We start from the raw sequence: 25,906 nt of genomic DNA on the forward strand, positions 1-25,906 counted from the left end.
GGACTGGAGGTAGTGGAGGATGATGGCCATGGATGGATATGACAGATCTGAGTCGGACTATTTCCAGACCCTCTCAGACATCAACTCTCTCCAAGGCAATGCCAGAGGTGTGAAGTCCAGACTTGCCAATATCCAACAACAGTCCGGTATAAATGGGAACTGCATACTCATGGAACTCCCATCTATCTCAATTACTTGTTCTTTCCCCCATGACTGGATGCATCTCTGCCTAGAAAATCATGCAAAAAATCTCGTTGCACCTTGGCAAGGTAAATATAAAGGTTTGGATGAGGGGAAGGAAAGCTATCAGATTTCCGAAGCTGTCTGGGAAAAAATCAGGCAAGAAACTGTTCAAGCTGGGACACAATACCCTCATCCTTTGGGTGCTGCACCCCAAATATCTGGACAGAAAAGCACAATTTCACAGCTGAAGATTGGGATTTCTGGATGATTCACATAGCACCATACATTCTCAGGGATCAGTTTAACCGCCTCAAGTATTACAAGCATTTCATGAAATTTAACTTGATCCTTAAACAGACAATCCAGTGTTCTTTCATGGAGCAGGATCTGGGGGAGCTTGAGGAAGACATTGTTGAGTATGTGAAAGAATATGAAAGATGAATCCTGTCAGGGCCTGGCCCTCGTTCCACGACGGGCCCAGGGGGGTCCTCCTAGTCGCTGGGGTGTCTAGTCCCAGTCCAAGATCTTCGAACTCACCGAGGGGGCTAGCCCCAGCCTTCACAGGAAATGAGTTGCTGCGCATTTAGGGAGAAGGTAGTTACACTTGCCTTCACAGGAAATGAGTTGAGAAGAAGGGTAACCTTCTCAACCTCCTGTGAAGCCGCTACAAATGGGAGTCGGGAACTATACAGTTTTCGGCTCTTTGCCGACTTTCCATAATTGGCACCCCCCCGTGGGAAGATTCTGGGCGAGCTGCTCACCCAGAAAGTTCCCACGGTTGTGGCTGTGATGGTTTCTGGGCGAGTAACTCGCCCAGAACATTCCCACGGGTCTGCATGCATGCGGGATTGTGGAACAGTGAAGGGAAAAATAGGAGAAAATGGGGGGAGGGTACCTGAGGGTGTGTGGGGTCAGGGGCTGTGCCCTGACAAATCCCTTTTGCTGCTTGAGTTTGTGCATGGAACAATACATTAAGTTTTCTAGCATTTACTACCAATTTTCAGTTCAGCGTTTGCCTGCATGCCCCCTCACTGTCCATGCACTTCTTCATATCCCATACAACATTCGAAACAATGGGCCACCATGTAACAATTGGACCTTTATCATGGAGCATTGGTGTGGCTCGCTTTTACCCAGCATCAAGTCTCAAAAGCAACCTTTTATATGTCTCACACTAAGGCAGTATCACACAGCACAGTTATTTGAGGTTGTAAACCACTACAATGTAACTCAGCTGATGCCACTGAGACATGACATGAATGTCCCTTCATGGCATGAGAAACTATTTTTGAAGTCAGCTTGTGCACTGTTTTTTGATTGTCCAGTCACTTTAGCTAATGTTTTTGCAGATCTTATCTCTTTTTTTTACGCAGGGCTGTCGAACAGAAACATATTCCTGACATGACCATTCAAAAGAAAATCGCTAAACACATGAAGACCTCTTTCGGTGGCTCGATCGGAGCCTGGTTGGACATCCTCCCACAAATAATGGAACACTGGGCAAAAGTTCACATTGGAAATGGGGGTGATCTTATTCAAGGGAGCATTGCACAGATGAGCAGCAAGCAGGGTCTCCACAATGCATCTTTTGTCCATGTGAGTGGCCACAACTTTAGTTCACAGAACTCAAGGGACTATTTTGCTTGAAAGTATGAGCTAAACACCGACTCAAATGCCCACTGTCCACAAGCCAAAGAAGATTTTGTCCGTACCATCTACTATGGGCATCTTGAGTATATCCTTCAGTGCACCCTCCCACCAAACCCAATATCCAAAAATACCAAGCCTGAAACCGTTCTTTTAGGCATCTTGACCACTTGCAACACTCAGCAATGCGATGCGACACTGAGGCTGACTTATTTCAAGACCATGATGTTGTACATCGAAATTGTGGACTTAGCTGCAATCTGCACAGTCATTGGGCGCATTCAAACTGGTACCACAGATCCTTGGTGGGCGATAGTTGATCAAAGTGGTTCCTGGGCTCACACCGTCTTTACAGATGACTTGCTAACTGCAGATGCAGTCCAGCAAGTTGACCTTTAAAAGGAGCAACTTGTGCAACTCTCAGTAACTTGCAAAAAGTGTAATGGTGGTTCATGAACTGTCATGGAAGTCATGACATTTCATGAATGGGCACCAAACTTCATGAAGCAGCATGAAGTGTCATACACAGTCATGCTGGTTCATGACAAACCATCATGAAATTTCATGAGGAGTCATGAACCTGCATGGGGGGTCATGATTGCTCATGACTTAAGTGGTTCTTCCAGGCAGGTTTTGAGTGGTTACATGCCTGTCTATGAAGTGTCATGAAGTGTCCTGAGCCTTCATGGGGCTTCATAAAGGATCATGGACCCTCATGGACCCTCATGGACCTTCATGAATCACTGTGAGTCTTCCCAAGAATCATTGTGATTGATCATAAATTAGGATTCTTGGTACAACAATGACAATTGGGGGCATAATGGTTAATTACATGTTACCCTTAAGTTGAAAGTGATATGAAAGCGTCATACAAGAAAGTCATGAATACCATCTGTCAGAGTGTGCATGTGCAGAGGTGTGGGTGGAAGCAAGTGGTGTGTCTGGAAGTGCTGTTTAGTGTTGGTGGAATGGGATTGCAGCCTCAGCAACTCAAGGGGAGTGCTGTGCCCTGAGCTTGACATCTGGGGGAGATCCCTTATTTGTGGAGCAGGGACTTATGGTGGACTTCAAGTAAACTCGGATGGAGCAGACCTGTTGGAGATAGGGCAAAACTCAGTGGGGACAGACTCAGAGGGGGGAGCCCCCTTTTTGCAGAAGTTGAGACTCTGTCCAGACAGGGGGGGTTGCTCTAGTTGATTTCAGACTAAGGTCCCTCAAAGTATTTACAAGGTATCAATAAGCATGGGAAGGGCCAGTTGGTCCAGTGCAGAAATGAGTGGGGATTGTTAAATTGAATCAAGGACAAGAACCCAGGTAATGGGAAGTGAAGAATGAATAAGTAAACAAATGAGTGGTGAGGGTTATCAGTGTGGGAAGAACAACTGAATGGGACTGACAACCTAGGTGCCAAGATAAAGTGGATCAAGTGCCAATATTGGTGCGTTAGGGTGAATGAATAGATAAATGTATTAGGTACTTAGCAAGAAATGAATCCATCTGTTACCACTCTCTCACTTCCCCACCACCTATCTTTCCCTGTCAGTCCTCTCCATAATTTGTCACTCAGCAGTGCCAATAGTTGACCCCATCCATGATCCCACATCGGCACCTTCTCCCTTCCCATCACCACTCTAACTTTCCTGATCACTTGGCTACATGCTATTCATTTATTTCCGAGCACCCACATGTCCTGTTCCTGCCCATTCACTTAACTTTAGTGGCACCTTTGATCTGTCCCTATATTGACACTTGATCTGTGTCAGGGCACACACCCTGACTAGCCCGGACCCGGACTCATGTCCGGACCTGCTACACTTCCTGTGCACATTCCCGTGCCACATGCTCCATGCACTGCATGCTCTGGCCCTGGATCCTGCCTTCATGTGACTTTGGATATTCCTGGAAGTTTTCCTGATATGGTGGCCACTGTGGGAAGATGAGAAGTTAGCTTCCTTCTCATCTCCTTACCCACAGTAGTTGTGCCCTGGATAGGGCTGGTTACACCAGAGACTGTGGACCATAGGGGAGGGTCATGGGGACCTGGGCGTCCCCTGACAATCTGCTACTATATTGGCACCCAGGTTGTCAGTTCTCTCAGGTTGCCTCCCTACTTTGCCTCTTTGTTTAATTGTTCATTCCACTCTCATTCATTCTCTCACTCTCTGTCTCCTTGGTTCTCATCCCTCATTTAGTTTGTTGTGTTCACCACTCTGCCTCCAGTTCAGGCACCAGACTGACTGGCCCCTCTTCTGTTCTCCCTTTCATATTTATGCATTGTAGATGACTTCATCTTCACTTGAGCCTACATCACTGCAAGGTTCCCTTCACTACACCTGAAATACAGGATAGCCTAGAGTGTGTGGCACAATGCTTCCACTGAGTTGTTGAAACCAACATCCCAACCCCCTGACACCCTGAAATGGAGTAACCTATCAGCTAAGTGATCACTCACACCACCATACTCTGCTCCACTTCCCATGAATACCTGTCAGGGCACACCTGCCTGACCTGGGTCCACCTGGACCCACCTGGCCACACCACACCTGCTCCCCGCTGTCCATCCCTCTCCTTTCTCCCTCCTCCCTCTCTCCCTCTTTCTTTTCTCTCTTTCTTCTCCTTTCTTTATTTCATTCTTCTCATCTCTCTCTTCCTTCTATCTACATGGACCACTTTCCTTTGTATCAATGTACTATTGACCCATCCAGCCCACACACCCCAGATGGCTTCCCGCTGCACCCAGCACACACACACACTCTTGGGATCCCCCACAGGGACACCCGGATGGCTGTGGCTGCCTCCAAGGATGATGTGGCACTTGTCATGTGACTCAAGCCACATGTACATAAATGTACCTGAAGTGGGAACTGAAGAACTTCTTCTCACATTCTCCACTTCAGTCTGAGTGGCCAGGGACTGCTGTCCCCTTCCAGACCTGCCAGTATGCATGCCTGGTTCACACCCTGCGAGGGCCCCTCTGCCGGGCAATACATCCGGACCCCCTCTACCCTGGACACGTCCCTGACAATACCCCCAAACACCATTTCTGACACCAAGCAGCAAAGGTGGCTGGAGGAAAAGCAGAGTTCAGTGCAAGTGCCAACACAAGTCCATGAGTTGGAGGTTGATCAATCAGTGCTGTCACAAATAAGGTCTGTGACATGACATGTTCATAAGTGCTTGTGACATCTCATGCATATTCATGCATGCTGATGACTCACCATACATCTCATGGAGCATTATGAATGTCCATGATGCATCATAGGACATTATAGCATTTTACATGCTCATCACAGAATTCCATCAGCACCACCCTTCTGCTCCTGCCCCTCCCTGCGTCTTTTTGAGCAGTTCTGGATGGACATCTGCAGGCAAAGATCAAAATAAACATATGACACTCCATGACACTCCATGAACTTCCATGGGGCATCATGTCATATTGTGTCACCAGCAGTCATGAACCTTGTCAGCACATGATGGTTCATGATGGTTCATGAAATTTGGTGACAGTTCATGACAATTTGTCACAAACTGTCATGAAATCCAAAATTTTCAATGTAAAAAATGTCTGATTCAATTGAATTGTCATGATGACATGTCATGACTGCTCATGATTTCATGATGCAGGATTACACTTTTGGAGAGTACCTCACAACTCTGCAGATGCACACTTAGGTGGAATCAATTATTTCCATGTTTGAAAGCTTGGCACAGGTGTAGATACTGAACACAAATCATATTCAGCTCCCATATATAAGCACTCGTGGTATGACATGTCTGAGTCTGCATAAGATAAAATCCTGCTTTCTCAGCATCTGGCACCCTCCATGAAATGACGTGATTAAAATCCCACTCCTTTCAGCCACTGCCAAGCCAGATGTGAAATGACATGATAACTGAGAAAATCCTATTCACAAAAATCCTACAGTGGAGGAGGATTTTTCATGAAATCCCGCCCCATTATGTGACAAAATGCCGGAATTATTTTTCTCAGTGCATGACACAATTGCCACATATGAAACAACCAGTACATGCCCTTGTCTCTGCCATAACAAATTCATGTGTGTACGTTCACATTCCTGCCTCTTTGGTAGACTAAAAGTATTAGAATTAAGACTATGTTGTGTTAGACTCAGACTCGAATAAGAGTTCTGAGGGAGAAAGTCTAAGAAATTCCTCCCTTATATACATGACATTCCTGAGTGGCAACGTCTTCATACAAAGGGAGTTTTAAGTTGAATAAGAAAGGGCAAAACGCCCCCAACACCTCATAGCACCCCAGAATAACCACTATGAATAACTGCCACACAACTTCCCAATGTAAACAAAGTTGGTGTTCTAATACGCCCACTCAACGATGATTAACATCGATAACACCCATGTCCTTCATAAATTTGTCATGTTTGGCCAGCACGAGTCCCTTAGTGAGAACGTTGGCCACCTGATCACCTGTTGGAACATAATCGAGCTCGACATCGCCATTACTGATGCATTCATGGATAAAGTGTTGCCTAATGCATATGTGTTTAGTACAAGCGTGGAAGGTGGGATTGGCAGCTAAGGCAAGAGTGCCTTGGTTGTCACCGAGAATAGTGTGTGGGATGGAAGGTGGACTGAGGACATCACCAAGGAATTGTTGTATCCATATGGCCTCTTTAGACACGTGTGTCAATGCCATGTATTCTCCCTCCATACTCAAAAGTGCTTGCTTCTTCAAGCTCCATGAGACAGCGGCTCCTGTGATCTTGAAAACAAATCCAGAAATAGATTGATGATTGCATGGGTTGCCAGCCCAATCGGAGTTGGAGTACCCTGTGAAGTCATTGTTGCATGTTTTACCGTTGTAAACCAACTTGTAGTTCTGTGAGTGATTCAGGTACCGGAAGATGCGGTTGATGGCAACAAGGTGATCCTTTCCAGGATTCACAGAATACTGACTAAGAGCACCCACTGCATATGCAATGTCGGGATGCATACCTAACATGGCATACATTACACTGCTGATACAAGATTGATAATCGCCAATATTGACTTCGGGTGCATCGAGTCGGGGTAGCTTAAAATTGGACGCAATTGGAGTCGAAATAGGGCGAGAATTAGTGAAATTAAAACAAGAGAGGATGTCTTTAACATAGCATGACTGGGAGATATAGATTAAGTGCCGCGGTCAATCGTGAGTGATCTCAAGTCCTAAAAACCAGTTGATCTCACCAAGGTCCTTCATATTGAATGCCTTCATGAGTTGGGCCTTTTTGTGGCTGAGTAGTTTGAGGCTGTTAGACAGAATCATGAGATCATCAATGTAGAGCGCGATGATACAGAAGATCTTCCCCTTCCCATGCTGAACAAACACAGCATGATCAGAGTCACATTGGAGAAACCTGAGTTTCCCAAACTCCTCTTTCGCCTTCTTGTACCAGGCTCTGGAAGCCTGCTTCAGCCCATACAAACTTTTCTCTAACTTCCAAATCTTGTCGTCCTTCCCATAATTGGCGCAGCCCGCTGGTGGCTTCATATAGATAGTGTGTTCTAGGTCGCCATTCAAGAACACGGTTTTAACATCCATCTGATGGACTTCGAGATCGAGCTGTGCAGCAATAGCAAGTAGAATCTGGATTGAGACCCATTTGACAACAGGTGTGAATGTCTCATTGTAGTCGATGTGATAAACTTGACCAAAACCTTTGGCCACAATCCTAGCTTTATAGTGCTGTAGGCGGGCACAGCCGGTACCATGCAAACAAGCCGATTATCGCGATTCTACCACCCACATCAAGCACCCCACTCCCGAAACACATCTACCACTGTTCCAGATACCCCTTCCATGTTTCCCATATTTCTTCCGATTTTTTCAAACCATTCCTGACCATGCACAACCATCAGTTTCCAAATTGGGCAACTGTCACCCGCATATTCCGCCACTTCCTCCATATCTCCATCAATTCTCCACCGATCCGGACGAATTTGGTATCGTTGGAAAGCCCTTGTCAACACGAGTCTAACGATGTTACGAGCGACGGATTTGGTTCAGCGGTTGAGGCGATCGCCATGGTTCTTTATTTCCTTAACAACATCAATATTTCTTTGATATTGCTTTTTTCTTAAGTGTTCCTTGTGGATCTGTTTCCGTCCTAAACCCGTCGGATCATTCGGATTTCCACGTATTTCTTTCATATTTATAGTTACCCTCTTTCCTGTATTTACAAAAAGGACTCCCCCAACAGAGAGAGGTGCTCCCCAACAAGAACATGAAGTTTTAGCAGACATTACCAGCGCCCAGAGTGGCGAATACGAAGCCAAAGAGGCTCAAGACATAGTGCAGGGACAGAGTTCCCATTAGTTTGATTATCAGTGAGATTTACGAGATTATCATTTTTATCACATCGCACCCGGACCATTTCTCCCCCCCCCTTCCTCTTCATCTGAACCTCCCCTGAGCATTCCCAACTCTGTGGCCCCCTCTCTTTCTTGTTAGGGTGGTAGATCCCCTGCCCCCTTACAGTGCTTGATCGTTCCATCAGCCTTTTTCTTTAACACAAATACCCAACAACACCCGACAATCTTACAAACCTCAACCTCATCAGTTTTAACTGGAACGTACATCTGGGTTTCTTTGAGGGATAGTAGTTCATCTTGACAGGCTTCAAGCCATGCATCGGAGTCGGGCCTGTTCATGGCATCATTATAGGTGAGTGGCACTTTGGTTTGTGCTACATGAGCATGTTCGACACCCACTGGTTGGGTGTCTACAGGCTGATTGGCCCGATTGTAGGAAGTGACAAAATACCGGTCATTGTCATCTTGGATTCACATATGCTGTAACAGGGATTTGCTGGTGTACCATAAACAAGCCAAATCCTGCAATTCTACCACCCTTAGCCAATGTTCCCTCCTACACATTTCTTATTTTTCCTGATTTTTCTGACTCCATTTCTGCCTGATGTTTCCCCTTCTTATTGTTCTTTCTTTATTTGTCATTACCAGACTCTTCCGTGATACCGTGACCAGCTGTATAGTTAGCTAGACAGTGAGGAGTAGCAGAATCCACTCCGAGTTAACAAACCTGTGTGTGCAACCACTCCAACCCTCCCCCTCTCTTCTGTCTCGAGTCTAGTGGTGATAGACCCATTACAATGCCGTTCACATGTTGATTGTCAGGGAGCTTCTGGGATGACCTTGTCCTCCGCTGTAGGAGAAATAATATTCAAAGAATAAAACAATGATCTATCAGAATAGTCAACGAACAGGTGACAAGTTCAGACGTTTAACAGATCTCATGATCTTTATGAGACTGGACAGACATTAGATCATTATAAATTATCTACACCCATGTAGCATGAGATTTAATCTACTACAATCATGCCTAGAACTTGGCATAGGTGTAATATTCAAAGAATATATCCCTACAACAAGAAAATAGCACATAGACGGCAGAATAAGAAGGAACATTGGGAAAGAAATGTGAATATCTCGGGAACCAGTAAACCTTTGACTGTAATCTTTTTACCATCTGAAAGGACTGTTTCCTAACTTTATCCACGGTTTTGTTTCATTCTAAAAGCTTCAAAACTGACGGAGATATTGCTCAAATGGCGAAACACCTTATAATTCATATATATTTATTTGCTAATTCTTACAAAAAGTAATGTGACTCAAGGGAAATATATTGGCGCCCGGAAGTCTGGCGGACCGAATACCATATGATAGAGTATTCCCCGGCATGGGCGGACAGTTTTTGATCGCATCAGAAGAGGAGAAAATGCTAAAAAACCGGATCTTGTATATTTTCCCATGATTCATCAAAACTTTTTGATTTTAAGCTCAAATAAATCGGAACAAAGGAATGATTGATGATCTGGATCTCGGATCATAAGCATGAAGTGATTCAGAAGTCCGCGGATCAGTTAATTAATTGGGAAGGCTCTAGAACATTAGTAATGATGCGGCTTCACAAAAAGGGGTCAATTAGAGAACAGTCTAGAAAGTTCCTTTATAGCCGAGTCATTTCTAAAGATAACCGTTCGTAATTAAGGCGGTGTAGAGCATAGCTTTAGCGCTACAAGATCCCGCTAAGATTGGCCCAAAAGACAAAGAAATGAATTACTTATTGCTGAGTCATGTCCTAAGTCCATTATTAAGCTTACACAGCCCAAGCCCCTATATCATTCTAGAACTATCTATAATACAAATGTAGCACATGTAACTAGTGCGAGGCGTGGGAGTAGAGAGGCCTTTGAAAAGCATAAAAGGCCGCCGCTTCTGCCCCCTCTCAAACCTCAGGTAGAAATAAAAGTTTAATTCTCCTCACCAGTGGTTGGTTCATTTGCTCCAAAAGATAAAAGCAAATATTAGTTGTTAGCTAATATAAAACTAACACATCACTCTAAGCGTGAGTTAGGGTCAGTTAGACACAGCTGAACAAAAGTGTCATAGTGAGAATTAGTGAGAATTTGGTGGAGGGACTTCTTAATTGAATAATCTCTCAGCAATATTTGGTTATCACACCACAGGAGAAAAGTGAGCGATCCTGAACCTGCTAGATAACTAGCACGCACTCTAAGCGATAGAAAGAGCAGTTTGGTCACTCCTGTATTGAGTAACATTTATTGCAGAATTATTTTATTAGTAGTTTTCCTTCAGTAAATTATCAGGAAAATCACGTCCTACTGAAAAGTGGTATATCTAGGTGTAATATTGACTAGAAATCATAGTAAAGTCAATATAGAATTTTATCCATAGACGATCTATACGTCAGGTGAGATCGTTGGGGGGTGTTTATTGTTGTTTAGACAGTGAACAATCATATATTTGGCAACCAAAACACGGTCAGTACACAAATCAGCACAAACTCTAATATCGTTATTGGACATAGGAAACTGGTTACATAAGGTGATCCAGCTCCACTCCTTCACCGCATCTTTCCCTAAGAGTTCATCACCCTGTCCACCATCCCCAACTTCCTCCCCACCAAATACCAATCTCCCTGAGGTAATGTGAGAATTCATTTGAGAAATACTCACCACCACTGTCAGTGCGCAGGATTTTTAGTTTCTTCCCTGACTGCTGTTTGGCTTGGGCCAAGAAATCTTTGAATGTTTCGAGCGCATCACTTTTCTTTTTGATCAGGTAGACAGTCAGGTATCAGGAGTGGTCATCAATGAAGGTGATGAAGTACCGATATCTTTCGCGAGTCACAGTTTGGACTTCGCAAACATCAGAGAACACGCATTCAAGAATTTCGTTTGAATGGGTGAGTGTCTGTTTGGGAATGGGGGAACGTGTGTGTCCTGAGGCCTCACATTCTTTGCAGTAGATTGAACCTCCCTTCCCATCTCCAACTACTTCCATACCTGTGGCCATCCTGCTACGGACCATCTTCAGTATTGACTGTGTCAAGATGTGTCCTAAGCAGGCTTGCCAGACATCGAGAGATGCCATCGCTGTTGTTGTTCTAGCAACCAGCATGGTATCAACATTCCTGTCCCCAAGGGATTTGGTGATGAAAGGGGATTCCAATCTGGCCACAATGCAAGGCAATCGGTAGAGACCACCAGAAGCTTTGGCAATACTGAGTAGTTCGTTATTTGGGTTGAGAATTCAGCAATTATTGGTGGAGAACTGTACTTGAGCTCCAACGGATGTCAAATGTGTTACAGATAGGAGGTTAGTGCCGATCTTGGGACAGTAGAGTACATTACTGATGATGACATGGTGATCATCAGTTCCATTGTTTAGGATGACTTCGATTTGCCCCTGGTGTCATATCCCGGAATCCCGACCCCGCTCACTCCCACCACACCACACCTTCCTAACAACTTCACCATCCCCTACACCATAACTCCCCACTCCCCAAGTCACCTTCCTTCTTAACTGTCTCAGCTCCGGCCTGTTTGTAGCACACCAAACCTTGGCCACTCCCATCCTGGAAGCTTGGTCCTGAGTCGGCACATTCAGAGACTCCGGATTTGCTCCGATATCCCGATGGACCTCCAACATCCCATGACATACCCCTAAACCATTCCCCCACCCATTTCATTTATTGGAGTCACCCAACATCCCTCAGATATGTAACTCCACCTTCGGAGCTACCTGCATCCTTCAGTGACCCCACTCACATCATCACTTACTAGTCACCTTCCATTTATAGCACAACTATCCTCTTCTTCCCATTCAGTCAGCTAACCCCCTCTTACCCATTTCTCGTTCCCATTCACCCTCCGGCCTCCTACTCTGCCCTCCTTGACCCAACACCCCAGTTCCCCATTAAGGATATTGTTCGGGACCTTTCGGTACCTCTCAGTATCTTTCAGCACCTTTCAGTGTTTCCTATTATCGTTCAGACTTTGACTAAAGTCCTTTCCTTTCCTCCATATAAATACCTGTAGATTAGAACCTGTAGTTCCCCAGTTCTAATCTCAACTAAAATGTTACCCAAAGTCCCTCTGAAGTGAATCTCGACCCCTTTCTACAAGATACCTCAGACACATGAAATACAAGGACTAACTGAGACGTAACAGAGGCACAGCGCTCCCTCCGAGTCGCTGAGGCCACATCCTTCTTAGAGCCTCTTGTACCATCCAGCAGAACCAGGCCTCCTGGAGAAGCTTCGGTCCACTACCGGAGCTCTCAGATCCCCTCTAGTTGAGCCCCGCCTGCATTTGGACTCATGCATTTTCCCCTACGATCCAGGTTTTTGACACCTGGCCAGTAGCGAAGAGAGTGTGCTTGTCACCTAAGTAGATGGGACAGCATCAGCAAAAGTCCATTATGCTCTGGAGCATCAAGAGTGGCTGGAGCATGTGGGAGACAAAACAGCAGATTGGGCACTCCTGGAGCCAATAGTGTTCTCCTGGGAGGGGGTTCAGGAGTGGCTGGGAGTGGTGAGGAGTATGTAATGTGCCAGGAGCAGTGGGAGGAAAATTTTGGTCTCTAAAAAGTTGAAAAAAAAAATTTAGGGAAAAATCAAAAAAAATTCAGGAACTATAGTGCCTTTAAAGTGCTTTCAGGACATATAATTATTTGCAAAATTGAGGAAGAAATGATGGAGAAAAATGGAAAATACTTTTGGAGACCCAAGAAATAATGAGAACTGAATTGATGGGAAAGTCTGAAAATTGAATAGGAAAGTGAGGGGAAGCCTTGTAAGCATTGTTATTTTCTGCTGTTCTGATTTTTCCTGATTGTTCTTGGTCTCACTCCCAGCTGCTCCTGGACCCTCCCAGGAGCTTTCAGGAGCTTCCAGGAGTATTGAGGAGCAGCTGGGAATGAGACCAAGAAGAATCGGGAAAAATCAGAACAGCAGAAAATAACAATGCTACAAGGCTTCCCCTCACTTTCCTATTCAATTTTCAGACTTTCCCATCAATTCAGTTCTTGGGTCTCCAAAAGTATTTTCCATTAGCTGCTCCTGGACCCTCCCAGGAGCTTCCAGGAGTATCCAGGAGTATCCAGTAGCAGCTGGGAGTGAGACCAAGAACAATCAGGAAAAATTAGAACAGCAGAAAATAACAATGCTACAAGGCTTCCCCTCACTTCCCTATTCAATTTTCAGACTTTCCCATCAATTCAGTTCTCATTATTTCTCGGGTCTCTGAAAGTATTTTCCATTTTTCTCCATCATTTCTTCCTCGATTTTGCAAATAATTATATATCCTGAAAGCACTTCAAAGGCACTACAGTTCCTGAATTTTTTTTGATTTTTTCCCTAATTATTTTTTTCAACTTTTTAGAAGTCCCTATTTTTCAAATTTTCCTCATTTCCCTCTATATCCCCCCCTCATTCTCCCCCTCATTTCCCCCCCTCATTCTCCCCCATTTCCCCCTCCCCCATATTCTGCCAGCCTGAAAGTGATTAAGTTGCCAGATTAATCATATATCAGGCCATAAATTTTGATTGTGTATTGGTGAGTCTCAGTGTCCTTGATATATAGTATAGTGTTTGGTCTAAATGTTAAGCAGTGTTTTGTTGTGTTAGTCTTGTGGTAGGAGGGGATCTTCCCTCTTTTTTTCCTTTTCATTTTCAAATGCTCCAGGAGCTCCCAGAAGCTTCTCACCCCTATACACTTTGAAGCATTTAAATTGTATTTACTGGATATGTTTGTGCACAAAGCAATGCTCCAGGCCCTCCTGGGAGTGCCCTGGAGTACCTAGCCAACTCCGGAGGAAATGGGCTGTTCCTGGACCGGCCATTTCGCACTGAGACGTAAGTTCCTGTCTCCCTTAATGCTGATAATTCTTCCACACAAGCCTCGAGCCATGAACCCGCGTCGTGACAGTCCATCGCCTGTTTGTAAGTCCATGGTATTTCCACATTCGCGTTTAACACCCAACTAACGCCCACTGTTTCAGGGGCTCTCGTCGAACGATTGTAAGAAGAAATGGAGTATCGAGCATTGTCGTCAGGGATGGGGGCACGATGGATACGTCCTGAGCATTGTGGTTCAGGGGGCCTGGATTCAGGTTTAACAGGTATGTCTCCTCCATCTACCTTCTCCTCGTCATCGCTCTCACTTCCCCTTTCCTCTCGATCTTCGTGATCACCATCACCATCACCGTCACCATCTTCATCTCTCATTTCCCTAACCTCTCCTTCATCACTCTTCGCAGGGACAACAACGTGCGTTGGGGAATCTTGTGATTCAACCTCGATCGTCACCCACTCACATTCTCCATCCATTCCCTCAAAGAAGTGAACGTCCCTGGACTCGTGGAGTTTACGAGTCTTGGGATCAAAGACAACAAAGGCCTTCTTGCCTTGCGCCATGCCAAGATGAATTCCAAGAATCAAACGATTATCGAGTTTTCGACGAAGATCACGGTGGATGTGGAGGGTGGCTTTACAGCCAAAGGTACATATCATGGTGACACTTGGCTTATTGCCAGTGTACCGTTCGTAGGGGGAGAGATCGTGAGGAAGTGCAGAGTGGGGGGATACGTTTTTGATTAGTGCCACATGTCGCAGCGCATACGGCCAAGCAGTGCGGTCGACTTTCGACTCGAGCATAGCGATAGTCATGGTGACTAGAGTCTGGTTGACTCTTTCAGCTACGCCATTCTCCTGTGGTGTTCACGGATTTGTACGCTCATGAACGATTCCGATTCCTTTTAGATACGACGAGAACTCATCCGAGAAATATTCGCCACCACCATCAGTATGGAGGATCTTGAGTTTAGACCCTGTCTGGTGTTCCGCTTCGGCAAGATACTCTTTGAATTGGTCGAGCGCATCGGACTTCTTCTTCATCGGGTAAACGGTAAGATAGCGGCTGAAGTCGTCAACGAAGGTGATGAAATACTTAAAACCTTCTCGCGTTACAGTTTTGGTCTCGCATACGTTGGAGAAAACTCTGCCAAGGACTTGATCGGCACGAGTATGAGTTTCGGAGGGGATAGGATTACAATGGTGTGAGGACACCTCGCATTCTGCGCAATATTTTGGTTCGTCCTGCATTTCACTCCCAATCAGATCCATGCCCTTTACCATCCCACTTCTGATCATTTTGAGGATAGATTCCTTCAAGATATGACCAAGGCGTTTGTGCCACACATCCAATGATGCGCTGGCGGTAATCGATCGTGCGATATTGGAGGAGTAGGAGTTGGCGGCGTGGGAGGAGGTGATATAAGCCTTCTCCAAGGCTATGACCGTAACAGGTAATCGGTACAAACCGTTCTCAGCATTGGCAACAGCAATGAGCTGGTCCGCTGAGTCAAAGATCTCACACTTTCCGCTTAGGAACGTTGCATATGCGCCAGATGAATTGAGTTGGATGATGGATAAAAGGTTATGGGCGATCTTCGGGCAATAGAGGATGTTGCGAATGATGGTGTTTCCAGGTGAGTTTCCAGTAAGAAAAGTCACTTTCACCTGTCCAATGCCCGGCGCTAAAATTACCTTTTTGTTACCTAGGACGATTTTTCAAGGAGGATCAAGGGGACGGTAGGAGATGAACCACTCACGATTACCACATAAGTGCATGGTGGCTCCAGAATCGACTATCCACTCAGAGCGTCAACATTCATTACCAGTGAGTGTTGCACTTAGTAAGTCTGAAGCTCCGGTGACTAAGATTTTGTCTTTTTCATCAGGAGAGGTTGCGACTTTGGCCAACTCCTTCGGTGTCATTGACTTTGACTTGCCCTTCCCCCTTCTGCGTCTCGATCTCTTCCCTTCTGACCCTCCACCTTCCGACCAACATTGTTCTATCGTATGACCTAGTGCTCCACACTTAGGATTCGAGCAACGAACCACCGGTTTGGAAGTATTCGTTGTTGAGCCACTCGACTTTTTCTTTTCACGACGGCCAGACTTTCCACCGTTGGTGAACATGGCGGCGATCTCAGGGTCGTTGTTCCTGAGTTTCTCTTCTTGGAGTATGTGTCAGATTAGGCTTGTGGAGGTTACGGTGTTGACATCGTCGACGTGGACGATGACATAGGTCTTAATGGCATGATACGTAGCGGGGAGTGCTTTGGCAAGAGCTATGACAAAGTCACCTTCATCAACCTTCCAGCCCATTTCGGATAGTTGGGCGCGGAGTTGTCGCATTTCATTGATCTGTGGCTCCAGCGGCTTAGAGTCATCCATGTGGAAAGCATACAGATCACCATGGATAATCATGGCATCGTGTGCACCACGACCGTTGTAGTGATTAGAAAGGAGTTTCCATGCTTCGCAAGCATGGGGAGCTTCATCAATTAGCATGATAGGTTCATCACCTATATAGCACTTGATATACGTTAATGCCTTCATATCCTTCTTCAACCAGTCCGTGAGGTCTTGGCCTGTTTGCGTTGGCATGGCAACGCCGCCTGTTGACGTGTCTTGCACGACCTCCCAAACCTCTCCTATCTGAAGTATCGACTTCATCCTAGATGCCCACGTACGGTAATTCTTGCCCTCATTGTCTAAGACTTTAATGGGGAACCGGGAGCTGTCTGGGGAGATGGTTGTTGTTGAGGAACTAGCGGCTGCACTAGTGGTTGCAGTGGTGTTGGACATTGGGAAGGAAGGGGATATGGAGTTCACAAGGTAGGACGAAGTTCAGAGTGAATGGGGCTCATAACCTATAAGACGAAATGTCGGACTAGCGATGTTGTCGCTCAGTCCGCTATGCGTGAACTGAGGAGAAGTCATAAGGTCCAAAAATTGGTGTTTTATAGTCAGGCGCTATCAATGTGCACTGACTTTAGTAACAACTGATCCAAAAAAGGGAAACAAAGTAGATCTTAGCGCCGCAAGACTCAACATCAACAATGTGAGTTGGCCTCAGCGTATGCTTGTATCCCAAGAAATTTAACAGTCAACCCACATTATCTTTGCACAGTTGTGTTTATCGACAAGGGAAAGAGGTGTGTCATCAAGAGTAAGTCCTATTTGTGTTAGCGCAGTGTCATTCTTCTTATCCCACTCTATAGCGGCAGGATTGAGTGTTTTCGTGTCATTTTCGCCAACATCAGGAGTAGGGGGAATATGAGTGGAGGGACAGATGGAGGATAATGAATGAGGGTTGACAACTCCCCAAAGTCCTCGATCTTTGAGGACCATTTGGCAATGCACGGACCACATACGATAGTTACGACCATCATTATTTAGCTTTTCTATGCAGTAAAGACTTTTGGAAGAAGTATCGGTGGAAGTGGTAGCGGCCATGTCTAGTCTCATAACCTATTAGAATTAAGACTATGTCGCGTTAGACTCAGACTCGAATAAGAGTTCTGAGGGAGAAAGTCTAAGAAATTCCTCCCTTATATACACGACATTCCTGAGTGGCAACATCTTCGTACAAAGGGAGTTTTAAGTTGAATAAGAAAGGGCAAAACGCCCCCAACGCCTCATAGCGCCCCAGAATAACCGCTACGAATAACCGCCACACAACTTCCCGATGTAAACAAAGTTGGTGTTCTAATAAAAAGACCATTGCGGTAAGGCCGGTGACAAAACTAGCACGTTCCTGTGACGATCGTTCTATCAATCAACGCTTAAGACAACTTCATTCTCAGCTATCTTGTTTAGAGCATCCACCATGTGGCATTCATCTTTCGTCAGTGAGGCAGTCCCATAGACTCAATATCCTGTCTCATTGCCGTTCGAACTCTGGACTTGAGCTTGAGGAGAATTATTCTGGCACTTACACATGCAGCCAATATTGTCATCTGGAGCACCGGCGAGCTAGCGTTGGTGTAGAAACCGCATCCCCATGCATACAGAATTAACACATCATATCAATATGGGCATCGACAGCATGGATTCCGATCCTCGTCCACAGTTATGTAGTACCGCCCATCGATCGAGCACTATGGTTCATCAGTGCAATATCCAAATACAGTATACTTGTACTTCGCCAAGTCAGAATGGGTAGAAGAATCATATGAGTATATCCCCGCGTCCTCTGGAGCCGATCTTCATAGGAATAAATGGAGATCAGTATGACCAACTTCTCTGGAGGGCATTCCAAAGACCATGCGCTCAGATTGTAGGCCTCTTACTCTTAACGTTGCCGACACCAGAAAAGTAACAGTCGCGATCTGGGTTTCCGCGACCCACGCAGTAGCTTTGATTCCCCGAAGGTGAAGTCAAATATTATCTATCGTTCACGCGCTCACGCGAGGCCAACGCTTGGCGAGAAGCGGTGATAGTCTTGCATCCGTCTCGCCAGGCTGACATCGCGTACTATGCAAGTACCAGGAATAATGCCCCAACACGCCTCGCCGGTTACGGAAAACGTCATAAGTACTCGGTATCAAAGTTTCATGTTTTGATCGATCAACACCATACCACTTGGGACAGTTGCTCTCGGTCCTTTAGACAACCAGTATGCACACACGATCCACCCGATGGGATACTAGCTCGCGATCGCTAGATTCCTCTGGCACAGCGCAATCCAAATGCACTCCATGCGCTTGCAGTCGAGGACAAGTACGTATTGGATCACTAGATGATCGGGTGCCACCGGAAGCAAACAGGAGTTCGTTGCGGGGGTGGCGCAAGGATATGATGCAAAGCACTAGCTCCAAAAAACCAACACGATGTCTATGCTTACAAAGATTAGCGCCGCTGATTAACCCTTCGCACCAATGTCATAACTGTATAAATAACGAGTGATGTCACAACGCGGCGCGGATTCCCTGTGCGTTCATATACTTTATTTGAGCCCTTGTTGCTTTTGGCAGCTTTCATGAGATGAAAGAACGTGCGCAATGACACACCATTGACTTTATCATTCCCATAACGTTCCCCTATACCAAGCTAGGCTTCTAGAGCCAGTCAGCTGTCAAAGTCATCATGACCCTAGCTTGGCCCTTACACCCTTTGTTCACCCTATGATGGTTTATTACTTCCCTTCCGCACGCGGTGGCCCCGGGGACATCAGCTGAGATATGCTGCGCAGCACCAGTACTAGTCACAGCGTGGTAGAATTAAGGGTTGCTCACGTGACGATTAACCATTCCCCACCCGCGACCCCAGTTGCGTCACAAACGTGCTAAGTGCAATATCCAAGCATCACGAGTTAGTTCCCTGAATCCTGAACGTCCTCACGCTACAGCATCATGTGCAATTTCCATTATACTCAAACCCTTGTCAAGTTCACGGGGCTTTCCCAGTTTCCCCGCACTACTTGCTATTCACGTTCCGAACACTCTAGCATGATCACATCAAATATGGTCTGCTATAGATCCCTGACCTGACTTTGAGCGGAATTAATGAAGTGATAACGATGTCTTCGACTTGATTATTACTTTGCATCCACAACATTGATTGTCGTATCGATAGCCGGAAACGATTAAGGAAGGGCGGGGCATCTTCTGATTAGATTTTAAGGGTGGGTATATACGTAGATTACAACAAGTCTATAAACAAATTAAAAGTAGGTGTAAGCTACCAGTGCTGCCCCAAAACAATCTAACCATCCATCTGATCTATCGGTCCATCCAGAATCGAATTCAAACCAATTAGAGAACCTGCTGTACTAAACTGGTTTAAGTGTCAACACAGAGAAGAAACGTCCTAGGGCCCCCTACGCTCTACTCCATCATGCATGTAACTGAAAGACCGGAACAGGAAAACGTTTTGAACGGGAGGAGGGCATCTGTGTTCGCGTCCGCGTCCGCGATGCGTGGACACACATCCTGTTGCGCGGACGTCACGCAAGCATCATGGTGCAGAACCTCGTTGTCAACGCACGGCATCAGCAACAATCCCTGCACCATTGCGAATGCATGCCGCACGCGAGCCACTTGTAACATCCAATCTCCGTGTACAACGCGCGAGCGATTAATCCCACGATCCTTGTTGGTCAGACCCAACGAAATAAACACCCCCTAGTACTATAACGAAACAAGGGTATTACTACGTATGGGAGTAACACGAGGGAGAAAAACGGAGAAATTCCAACGAAAACGTTCGGCCGAGGGGGAAGAACGATCGTGGAAAATCCGTGCGAGAGTTATGTGAGGGCCGAGAAGAGAGTTACGGGTTATGGTTTGTTGACGTTCGAAGCTCGGAGGTTTCGGATCGAGGTTGTCGTTACGTTGTTGCCGTGTAGGCATTTGGTAACGGTAATCCACAGGCAAAAGAAAACATGAACATCAGGAAGAGAGTTGGAAAGCAGAAGTCAGAGGGAAAATGATTTGTTCTACATAATGAGAAACGACTTGAACGTCTTTTTTTTTCAATTAACTTCCCTTCTACCAACGAAGCAAAGTAGGAGGGGTTCGTTACGCCACTAAATGAGGGAAAACGGGCGAAAACTCTTCACTCCTGCTTCGAAATTAAAGTTCTGCGTGGTGGAGTAATGCTGTTACTGAGATAGGGCTTGAGTGGTCCTCCAAGACGCTCGAGTGTCCTCCATTTTATTAAACGGTAAACGTAATGGGCAAAGGTGTAATATCTAGTACCCGCACTCGTTCAGGTTCTGAGAATGAGAAAAGGAACAGAAGGGACGTACGTCCAGTTTTTCCAGGCGAACCAAGGATCGATAGGTTGCAATGTATGGTTCGATTCTAAATCCGACCTCTGTTAGCCCAAAAAATCCCATGGGGAAAGCCCGACGACAGGCACAAACCTTCCATTTCTTTCCTAAACGCCAAATACTCGATGGGCTTGTCCGTCATGACAACATTCACACCCCACCCTGCACTCTCAACCCACTCCTCCTGTCGATTCAACGTCCAGGTATAGACTTCTTTCTTCGCATCCTTGCACTGTCTAAGGAAGGATTGACCGGTGGACGTAGCAAGAATTGGATATGCGATCGAAAATGCGTGACAGTTATCCCAGAAGGTAGGGTTCGACGCGAGGGTAATCTCTATTCCGATGTAGCATCGCTTCACTGGTTTTGCGAATAAGTTTTCCAAGGGTTCGATGTGAGAGTGGGAACGAAGTCAGCATGAGCACGTGGGAGGAATTCTACAATTGAATGGTCCAATTTAGGTACGTACGCTGTGGAAGGTTTCTGACTGCATGTTGCATGAAAGCGGGATGCCAAATACCAAGGACGATGCGTGGGCCGATATTCTGTTCCCAGTCGACATAACGGGAGAAAGTCTTGCGCATGAGAGTGAAAAGCCTCTCTGGCGGATTATTGGCTTTGAGATCAAGCTTGAAAAAAAAAGCAGTTGAACGCCTGTTTTGGAAATAATCATTTTTGATAGGATGAAAAACTCACATGCAAAGTGATGTGCCGGTTTTCGGGCTTGACAAGCCACTCGATAGTTTCGTCAAAGGTTGGAAGTTGCTGTTCGGGCAACTTGTTCGTTTTCAGAAACTCGATGTTTCCCTTGTAAGGTTGCGCATTGATACTTCCTTTTCCTCCTTGAGTCGTTCTCCCAAGCTCAGGGTCGTGGAACATCAGGAGGTAATCATCTGATGTGATGTGCACGTCTGTTGTTGTTTGAGACAACCACAAGGGAGAGGGAGCCGGTTCACACCGGAATGGCAAGACGGAACAAGCGGGTAGTTAGGGCCGGTGTAAGAAAAAATTCTCAAGGCAATGTTTCAGATACGCACCAGTCTCAATGCCGTCCGCGCCCTAGTATGCGTAGGATCTGTTGAGAAAGAGAGGAGGAAGAGAATATATCGAGCATACCGCTCGGGCAGCAGATTCGAACGATGCCAGAGTATTCTCGGGGAAATCGGCCTTTATCGTACGAAAACGGAGATGACGTCGGGATTTGGCGGTTACAGTGAGTGATGTGAAGGACATCAGAGACACAATTTGAACGAATTGCGACGCGTAGCAGGAAGTAAAAGGAATGCCACCAGCAGTTAGCAAAAACCCTTTAACGGTGAAGGAAAAGTTAAAAGGCGAGGAACACGTACGCTCGCGCCTCTATGGCCCCAGCAGAGTGGAAGTTTGGGCTGTGCGACGACCATGTTTACGTTTCGATGGGGTGTGAATGCTGAAGCGCGACGAGGAAGATGATAATGAAGAAAGAGATTCTGAAAAGTGAGAAGGGGGAGAAAAAGGCTAGGAGTGAGAGGAATATAAGGGAAATGGGCGCGTGCCAAAGAAATCATTTATGCAGTCATAAATTGAAGGTGAATGATCGGCTTTATATATACATACTGGAGTTGGCCGAATATATTGTGTCCATCGATGATTGATGATGCTTTGGCGCAAGGGCGGCTTGTGAATATATGGGGCGGCAACAAGTACATGCGGGAGTCGCCCGAGGAATATTAGTTTTGCACAGCAATGGACCTAGGCGCCCCCTTACGAGCAAGCGAGGGCTTGCGCAAGTTGGCGGGCAAGGTTGTGAAACACATGGCAGCCATTAAGGCAGGTTACCAGCCTCTATTAGTAGAGAGGCAGCCATCTCGATCACCGAATGCCTATTACGGCCATCCTCGTGATCTGGCGCAGCGTCTAATTAAATTGATTAAATTACCAAAATATTTACGTTGCAATGACCGTCAAAGATTCCAGGTCTATTCCAATAGAGGGTGGTAACCTCACAGTGCTCAAGCCTTTTGTCCGGAACCCCGCTTTATAGCCCGGCAAAATACCCGCTTACCCCCTCAAACGACCACGCGGTTGTGCCCACAGCCTCGGCAAACCCAACATACGAATCAGGCCGAAGAATGACGACCAACCCCTCTTTACCTTCGGCACCTATCTCGTCTAGCCCCATCGCGTCAGCATAAAGCGCCCGTCCAGACACTGTGCCTATCTTGGAGTCGGGTATTGGCGTATCGACATAATGGACGATTGGCAACGAATCTGCCCCGGTAGCGGCGGTATCGAATGGGCGTTGAGGGATGGATGGTGATGAGGAATGTATGATGCGTATCCTCACTATGGGCTTGAGCGGTCCCGGAATCACCTCCATCAGGGATGAAATAATGCGCGTCGCGCCAACAATTTCGGATGAAGGGAAGAACACAAGGATATCAAATCTCCCGTCGTAATCTAATTCAGTATACAATCTCGTTGGCTTGCTGTCAACAGTGAGTGGCGTAAGGTGGAAGTCGAATCCGCGGTAGCCAACCAGAGGGGCACCATACTCTGGCGAGATGAATGCGCTGGATGCCAGGGCAGCGGTCTGGTCTGCATAGGAAATCCCCATCCCTGTTATAAAAAGTAAGCAATAGGGTTTATCAATTTAGTTCCATGGACTCATTGCAAACCTGTGATGAATCTCGAATTTAGTTTGACAAGTCCAACGTAGTAGTTTGAATGATCCCATAACTGGTGCAGCTGTTCTTCGTCGGGTGTGACATCACGTTGGGCCCCAATAACCAGCTGTCTCTGTTGCGAATATTTGGTGGCCCTCACGAGAGCTCCGGCGGTCTCAATCACAGTTTTGGCAACGGGTCGGCGTTCATTCTCGTAAGACTTGAGAACATTTTCGGAACCGGCACGCTTCGCATGCAAATTGATTTTCCATATGAGATTGAACGCGTCGGAAAGACCAGTATTAAGTCCCTGACCACCATTAACACTGCAGGAACGGAATGAGTTCAACGGAGAAAGAAGCAATCCGTGACCTACGAATGGACGTGACATGCATCGCCAGCGAGAAAGACCCTTTGGCGGATCGAGAACTTCGACGCTAGGCGCTCGCGAACTGGAAGCGAGCGCTCAGTGTACAGCCTCCGAAATATATTTACTGTAACTCACCAGTGAACTGACTGTTCCATTCCAGATCCACGAACTTGAAGGGATGAGGCGCCACGGCTCTCCGGATCTTCTCGATTGCCTCCTCGACTTCAAACACCTTGCGATCCATTCGCACATAGTACCTATCAATCTTGCCCTCGCGAGGTATTCTCGCTACGTCGCTTGTATCCACTTGGAAGTTGATAATTTCTGATTCACGAGGGAACGTTGTATCGACTTCGCCATCGAGAACGGCCCACGTCATCTCGGTGTCATCACCGATAGGCTCGAAGATAAAATGCTCAGGGAAAGACTTGCGAACCAGGGAATGGGATCCATCTGCTCCGATGAGATACTTTGCTCGTACCAAGGACTGTTGGTGTAGATTCGGCGCAATGCGAGCGGCCATGTAAATGAAATTATAAACCGGAACGCATGGAGCTGCTGCCACCGACCTCTATTCCTGTTTTTGACAGAAGTTTGGCCCATGTTAGTCGAGCGCTTGGACCGTCATCAAGCCCCACTTCAAGCACGGTGACGCCACGCTCAACGGGTCTCCCAACTGCTGTGAGATTCCTGTCAAGAATTTCCTCGAGGTAAGGTTGACCAAGCATGAGAAAGTGCTAAAATGGCCCAAGTCTGAATTTGAATTAGACGAAACATCAAATACAGGCAGCTCACTTGGTGCTCAGACCCTCGAAGCGCTTTCCACCATGCATTCTGCCTAGAAGTAAATTCGCCATTCTTCCACGTGGAGCTCGCTGATTACACAACAAGGCAATAGAGGGAATTGAGGATCGACATATGGCAAGCTAACCGGCAGGACAACCTACTGCTACAGTGGAGACCCTTGGCGTGCAATTCCTCGAATATGCCATAACCAAGCAGTTCAAGTAGTTGCAAAGTCCGAGCATTCATAGCATCCGCTCGACCCAATTTGAGAGGGCCATCAGACTTGTCTGTGTGTTGTTGCGGATGATTATTAGCGAAACGGTATTGAGATAGTTGCGCTCACCGACTGTTACGCAAGACAAACCAACCTTGTGAGCAAGGAGAGCAGATGCCAGGCCAACGGGGCCAGCTTGAGGGAAAAGACGTTACTCCTTGAACCGGTCAGAGGGATAGCAATACAAACCTCCAATAACAAGAACATCTACCTCAATAACGGTAGTCCGTGAATGGCGGTTAAGGTCAATCATCCTTCTCGTCCGGGCCCTCGAGCAGCCGAGCTCATGTCTTATAACTCTGAATGTTCACGATAAATTGTACGAGCAATTCAATCCTCGGACGATGCTGAAAGCTGAGCTATCGACATGCACTGAAAGGACACTTAATGATTCGGAAGAGTATGAGTCCTAATGACAGGAGCTCGAGATCCAGCCGGAGCGGGTCTTCGGATTATTATGAATAACCTTGATGATTCATGATAGCAGTGAGGGGATTTCGGAAAGCACGGACCATTGCGCATGCAGTCAGGATGCAGTTGGATAGTGAACTGTGAGTAGAACGAGCGCTTGAGTCCGTACACTGATGGTTAGGTGCGAAGGACATGGAGTGCGACGGGAAATCAGCCGTTTGGTCACTCCGAGTGTGTGTGACGTCGCGGGCAGCCAGATGCCGAGTGGGAGCGCTTGGGCATGAAGCAGTAATGGATTGGCAAGAAGCAAATTCATATGCTATACATGAGCATGGTTCTCGTCCTTGATGGACGGACGCCCCTAAAGAGAGGCTGGTCACCTGCCTAGGACGGACGCGCCTAGCGGGGACGGGATCGACTTTACAGCGAAGAACTCACAACACATCATATTCATTTTGCTTGAGATGTCGAAAAGAAGCTCCGCACCCATTCAGTTCGGCCAACTCCGACCGAGTGTCAAATTCACGCTCACTCTTTTGGAAAGTGATCCCAAACACTTGAAGGTCCTCCACTAAGTATTCAGGTTACAGGCTCCTGCCCCGGTTGCCCCCTTTGCTATTCA

General features: G+C 46.4%; 3 protein-coding genes across 3 annotated transcripts; 1 reads left to right on the forward strand and 2 right to left on the reverse strand.

The window, feature by feature from the left end:
• Positions 1-1,141: 1,141 nt before the first annotated feature.
• On the forward strand, positions 1,142-2,229 carry EI90DRAFT_2935459 (uncharacterized protein; the record flags this gene model as incomplete). Its single annotated transcript, XM_039055140.1, has 3 exons — positions 1,142-1,491; positions 1,533-1,779; positions 1,834-2,229. 3 exons carry the CDS (start codon positions 1,142-1,144, stop codon positions 2,227-2,229), a joined length of 993 nt encoding a protein of 330 aa, XP_038911273.1.
• Positions 2,230-20,581: 18,352 nt separating this feature from the next.
• On the reverse strand, positions 20,582-22,031 carry EI90DRAFT_3130265 (PLC-like phosphodiesterase; the record flags this gene model as incomplete). Its single annotated transcript, XM_039064287.1, has 7 exons — positions 20,582-20,717; positions 20,775-20,829; positions 20,892-21,158; positions 21,268-21,427; positions 21,495-21,709; positions 21,836-21,857; positions 21,915-22,031. The coding sequence occupies 7 exons, from the start codon at positions 22,029-22,031 to the stop codon at positions 20,582-20,584; spliced, it is 972 nt and encodes a 323-aa protein (XP_038911274.1).
• A 651-nt stretch (positions 22,032-22,682) lies between these two features.
• EI90DRAFT_2375177 (FAD binding domain-containing protein) lies at positions 22,683-25,262 on the reverse strand. The gene is made up of 10 exons (XM_039052948.1): positions 25,063-25,262; positions 24,943-25,008; positions 24,761-24,886; positions 24,609-24,688; positions 24,383-24,550; positions 23,949-24,300; positions 23,820-23,895; positions 23,456-23,769; positions 22,780-23,396; positions 22,683-22,756 (listed from the first exon to the last, which is right to left on the reverse strand). Exons 1-9 carry the CDS (start codon positions 25,124-25,126, stop codon positions 22,816-22,818), a joined length of 1,827 nt encoding a protein of 608 aa, XP_038911275.1. The 5' UTR covers positions 25,127-25,262; the 3' UTR covers positions 22,683-22,756; positions 22,780-22,815.
• Positions 25,263-25,906: the final 644 nt, after the last annotated feature.

Source organism: Cantharellus anzutake, assembly GCF_015039405.1.
Source record: "Cantharellus anzutake strain C23 chromosome Unknown EI90scaffold_64, whole genome shotgun sequence".
Lineage (NCBI taxonomy): Eukaryota > Fungi > Basidiomycota > Agaricomycetes > Cantharellales > Hydnaceae > Cantharellus > Cantharellus anzutake.